Source organism: Capsicum annuum, chromosome 9 (genome assembly GCF_002878395.1).
Source record: "Capsicum annuum cultivar UCD-10X-F1 chromosome 9, UCD10Xv1.1, whole genome shotgun sequence".
NCBI classification, from domain to species: Eukaryota; Viridiplantae; Streptophyta; class Magnoliopsida; order Solanales; family Solanaceae; genus Capsicum; species Capsicum annuum.
In genome coordinates this window covers 4,004,343-4,010,342 of record NC_061119.1, presented here as the reverse complement: position 1 = coordinate 4,010,342, position 6,000 = coordinate 4,004,343, and the positions used below count along the sequence as shown (strand labels likewise).

The 6,000-nt window shown below is 34.5% G+C and overlaps 1 protein-coding gene across 1 annotated transcript in view; it reads right to left on the bottom strand.

Annotated features, from left to right (window-relative positions):
- Nucleotides 1–385: 385 nt before the first annotated feature.
- LOC107841718 (MADS-box transcription factor 2-like) overlaps nucleotides 386–6,000 on the bottom strand; it is a 28,161-nt gene continuing 22,546 nt past the window's right edge. Inside the window, exon 3 of the mRNA XM_047397000.1 lies at nucleotides 386–1,436. Within this exon, the coding sequence (XP_047252956.1) occupies nucleotides 910–1,436 (527 nt within the window). The 3' untranslated portion in view covers nucleotides 386–909. The remainder of the gene's footprint in view (nucleotides 1,437–6,000) is intronic.

Sequence of the window (6,000 nt, the reverse complement as noted above, 5' to 3'; positions counted from 1 at the left end):
ATTTTACATATCAACATTTATAGGATAAACTTACAATATTAAATAAGAAAAAGTAGGATATAAGTTTGAGTTATTATAGATAGATATGATAAAGAATAACATAAAATTATCAAATAATTAAAAAAAAAAAAGTAAAGATGCACGAAGAAAATACTAATTTAAAAACAAATAAGACGTTGTAATTTAAACGATATCTCTATTACCAATCAATTAATTTATCTATGTAATTAATGTCATGCCCATAAAATATGTAAATGTTATGATAGTATCATCATTAAATAGAACTCAATTAAACCACATTTTTTCTACTTAGAATCATCAAAATATATATGAAAAATTCAAAAAAAAATAAAATGAAATTTTGGATTCATAATGTCTTAAATTCACTAAATTCGTATAATAAATGAAATCATTATTTAATTCAACACCATTAAATTTACAACAACATATCTAATGAAATTATGTCAGTGTATACAGACGTTAGCACTACCGTGTAAAGGTAGAGAAGCTGTTTCTGAAAGACGCTAGGCTCAAGTATAGCAAATTTAAGTACAAAAAAGAAAAAAACGGTGAAAAAAATATAGCAATTAACAAGGAAATTAAATAGTGCAAAGTCTGAAAGAAACAAATTAGAACAACAACAAATAATATCATAATCGAAACACATGAACAATAACAAACTGTGATACATATCACGAGAAAGAACTACAATACTTATGACTAGTACAACGACAAATAAAAATAAACCTAAACCCTAGAAAACCAAGACGATACTCTTGACCAACTACTCTTCTACCTTAATAGACTTCCTCCACGCCATCAAATTTAAAAATAAAAATAAAACTAAAAGGAACACTTAAGACATATGAATTTAAACCTAATTATTCCATGCATGAGTCTTCAAACATATTAGAAACCACCATTTGGAGGGGCTTGTGTTGAAGAAGAAGCACCATTTTCCAACATCCTCAATTTATGGTTCAACTTTAGATCAACAAGATCCAACCATTCTTCAAGTCTTGTCACATCCTCTTCTTTAACATTATCAATGTATTCCCACACATTTTCCATGTCATTCGCGTCAGGTGTCTGATTAGATATAATTTTTTCTACCATATCGAGCTTGTCAAGCTCACCTCGTCGCTCCTTCACTTTGATCCGTGCATTTGCATCAAAAAAGCGACCATCCACACTTGGCTGTGTATCTGGACTTACAAAACGACCAATAACAGAGTCAAATGTAGGGTGAAAAAATGAGTAGGGCTTACCATTGGGAGAATATGATATAATTCCCACATCAACATCATCATATTTCTCAACTAGCTTGCTTGCTTTTTTATATAAACCCGACTTACGCTTTGAGAAAGTTACAAGTCGAGTAGTCTCATTTTCTATTTTCTCAATAGGAATCTTCTTACGCCCTAGATACTTTCGTCCTGACATGACTCAAGCTTTGAAGAAAAATAAATAAAATTATAAATTGATTGATAAGACACTCAATAATTGTGTTGCTTATAAAAATGAAAATATGATGGCTTTTTATACAAAAAATTCTTCACTATTGTAATAAATTTCTTGCCAAATAATTTAATTTAAGTGAAATCAAATCTCTTCATCTGTTGAAAATTATAGTAGAAAAATAAATTTTGTATGGATACTTCAAATATATTCTTGCACTTACCATAATAGTTAGAAAAAATATGAGAAACTTCAAATTAAGGAGTAATGACTTTACTAAATTGTGATAAGCAAGTGAGAAATTATTGGATTACATAATGATTACACACACATATCTAAGAAGATTATAGTAGCAAAAGAATTTTTTTTATTTTAAAATATATTATTGCACTTACAATAATTAAAATTTAAAAAACTCAAGTGAAATATTCTAGTATACTTAATAACATTTTCAAATTGTGGTAAAGAAGTGAGGACATAATTTGAAATGAAATAATCTACGTATCAAAATCAAATTCTGATCAATAAGGTGAAAGTAACCAATTAAGATATGAAAATTCCCCTATATGTGCTTTGCCTAGTTAGTAAATGTTGCAAAAATATTTTTTTCTTTATTTTGTTCTCAATATAAAAATATTTATGACATTATTAAATCCAATTATCGAGTGTAGTGTATGATGAAAGTTGAATTTCAATATTTAACAAAAAAGAGATCAAGATAAAATTCAGAAAATATTTACAAAATATTTAGTATAGCAAACAATTAATAATAGTCATCAACTATATTCAAACTATTACATTATTTTTTTTTGGTAAAATATAGATAACACTAACAAGCAAACCAATATACCTATAGAGAACGTCGAATCCGTAGCCCCATTCTAGGAAGGTTGCTACTTCTTTAGGCTTCCAACTGAATCATTCTAGTTGCAAGAGTGTAGACACCTAATTTCGTCCCTTCTCAATGTCGTTTTACCTATTTTTACCTTATCCTACCGTGTACCCTCACCCGTGTGATAATCCCTCCACAAAATGACAAAAAATAACAACCTCCTAACTAATTTTGTCTTATACTAGCAACCTACCCAAACAAAAATAGACACCTAACCCTTATCCCTCCAATTAAAAAACAACACCTACCTACCCTATCCTAACAAACTCTACCCCACCTCACCACTACCCCCTACCCCACCCTCACCTCATATACACACACACAAAAGAGAAGCAGAAAAGGGACGAAGGATCCATCTTCCTCATTCTACACGCATACATAAATTCCCAGCAACACGCTGCAACAAACAACCATGGAGACAACAGTACACACCAGGTGAGAGAGAAAAGAATAGGAGGAGAGTGAATTAAGGAGAGTGAATTAAGGAAGAGCTGATATACAGAGAGAGAGACGGACGAAAAAAAAAGAAATCTCCATGGTTGTTCTTTTTAGCCATAAAGACACGTACACCTACACACCCTAGATCACACACACACATAGAACATTGAGAAAGAGAGATCGAGAGTAAGAGCTGAGGGAACACAGTTTTTGAGTGGCGTCACTTTTCCGGCGACAGACTCGCCGAAAACATGTCAAAGCTGTCACAAATTTGGCATAAACTCACCTAAAAATCATAAAAATAGTCCCACCCCACCTTAAGCTTTGAAACCAGCCACTAAGCTAGCTGAAATCGGCCCATTTAAGTTGATTCTGATGATATTCGAGTAGTTCTGGCGAAGCTAATGATAGTAACCCAACTCCATCTCGCTTGATCTCGCTGTTCTGGTGAATAGTAACAGCATCGGCAGAAGTATTGGTTTAGGGATTTGGGTTCCGTTCGTCTTGATCGGTTAATCGGGGTCAATTTCGGATTTGTCCATTACTGGGGGTTTGATTCGAGTTGAGGTCGATTGAATCAAGGTCGACTTTGAGGATTTTGGATGCGGGCTCTACTCTGTTTAAGCGAAATAATACGTCAAATTTTGAAAGCTTTATCCAAGGATTTTGGATTTTGGAATTCCCCTATTATCGACGAAAGCAGTCTATCAGGTTTAGAGCTTCAATTTTGGCGATACCGAGCTTGGGAGTTTTTTCGATTGAGGTCTTCTATTTGGGATTCAAAATTCGGGCTTCTTTAACATCATTATTCAACTGAAATTGATTATCGAAAGGTCCACTTTCTTAACTCCCTTTTCTTTACTTTGATTTGTTGAATTGTCTTGATTATGTTGGTGCAACCATGGTTGGTGGATTTTTGTTGAAGTTCTGATGTGATGATTATATGCGTAATGTGATTGATAAAAAATGAAGTTAGCGGGGCGGGATCGAGAAATTGATAAAAAGAATGATTTTAGATTAATGTTAGTTTGTCGGTTGTTCTGTTTCGTCCGGAATAAAATTTTAAATTTGTGAACATGATTGGATCGTGTTTAGGTTGAAATGGATAGGCAATATAGGTTCGGGTAGGCAAGAATTTAAGATTGATGTTTTGGTTGGATGTTGGAATGTGCGTGTGAATGTTTCTTTCTAGTTTATCGTATTTAATTCAATTGTATAATTTGGCCGGGGAATGCCCCGAAGTATCTGTATACATATTTATTCACCGAGGAATGCCCCGAGGTATCATGTACCCGGAGGACGTTCGTGGTGAAGGCCTGAGGCATCGGGTAGAGCATTAGTTTAGGATTAGCGTAGGTTTACTTTCAGTCCCTTTTTATTTCGGATTGCAATAATTGGACTAAACTTTACATTTCGGATTGTTTTATTTTTGTTTCATTATTTTGCGTGCTTTTTGTGCGGTGTATACATTTCTTAGTGCCAAAAATAGTCGATACACTCTATCAAGCGACCGTGGTTGAACCACGGGATCGAGAGGTGCCTAACATCTTTCCCTCGGTCAACAGAATTCCTTAGTCGGAATCTCTATTCGCAAACCAGTTTAAAGAGTCAAATGGTTTTTTTGGAAAGGATTATCTAACGGTGACTTGGCACACCAGATTATGCCAAGTGGCGACTCTGAGTAAAAAATGTAAATAATCCTTTTTCGAAGAAATTTTTTATTTCTTATCACTTAATAATTAAAACCCTTTCAAACATTAATTTATAACCACATTTTTTGGAGTTGAAAAAGGGGTGTGACAGCTCTGGCGACTCTGCTGGGGAATGACTAGTATGAGAATTCGAGCTTATTTTTTGAGTCGTATCGGCTTTGTTTGGCATTACGAGTGTATAAGCATTGTTTGTGATTATTGTTGGTGTTTTTTTACTTTTGTTCGTTTTCATGCTCTTTGTTTATAGTATTTATCCTATGTGTTACCATTTTATATCTGTCATTATGAGTCTACCCCCGGCCTTCTTTCTGCAACAAGTCTGTAGTACACGTGTTGTATACAACCTCTAGTTGAGTCACCCTTATTTTAGGGGGAGAGCCGTCGGTGTTATGGAGTAGGTGGAAAGCAAAGCAGCCACTATCGACCATAAACTTCCCCGAACAGCCTTGTTAGTAAACCACAACGTAGGCCAGCCTTTAGGTCATGCTTATGTGCATCATACGAAGACCTAGTGGGACCCACATGGACCTTTGTAGGAGACTCACCTCTAAAGCATCCCTATGTGCTAACTGTTGCATTTTTAAGGGTAACGTGGTCATTTGACGGACTGATTTAAAAAAAAAAGTGAGTTGAAAATAATGAATCAAAAGGAATGTCGTAGTTATTTTAGAATTCTTTATGGCTTTTGTTCTTCATGATCCAAAAACTCAAAAAGATTTTTTTTTTACGTTTTGCATTTGTCTTCTCAAAGTACTGTAAATTCAAAAAAAAAAAAAGTTTGTTTGCCTTTTCTACTTATTTGTCAAAAACAAAAATACCAAAAAGATTTTTTTTCTTCATAATTGGTGGTGTCAGTCTTAGTTAAAGTGTCTAGTGGAAAATTCAAAAGTTTTTTCGTTTGTTTTTGGTAGTGTCTCTTAAGTTAGGGTCAATTTATTAGTTAATCATTAATTGTCCAATCTGGATGAACTACGCATACCTGATTCCCTTTTCTTGGGTTAGGATACGTAGGCAACCCTCGGTGGGTTCGGTAATTCTTTGTGTTGGTCTTTGTCTTAGCATTAGCCTAGGTCTCTCGCCCCGTAATCTAGAGTTGTTTGCCAAGTAGACTGATTTCGCTCAGTACTTCTGTTCGGCAAATTGGAGTCATGAATGTGGTCTGTCCCATCGACATATGTTTGCGTCAAAAATCCCAAGGGTTGGGAATCTTCTACTCCTGTCGAATTTTGAGATAACGTCTTGTGTGTTATTACAGGATGGATTTGTCTACCAAGTCTAGAGTTCTGATGGTTGTCAAGGTGCCCAAAAAGTTAATCAAATGGTGGGAAATGTTTAACTATGTTGATCAGCAGCAACTGATTAAAATATTAGGTGATCTGACTGAACTTCTGCATGTTACCCCTTGTCCAGATTTAATAGAGGCTTTGTTGACCTTTTGGGATCCAAGTAGTTTGGTGTTCAGGTTTGGAGAATGTGAAATGACTCCTACTTTGGCAGAAA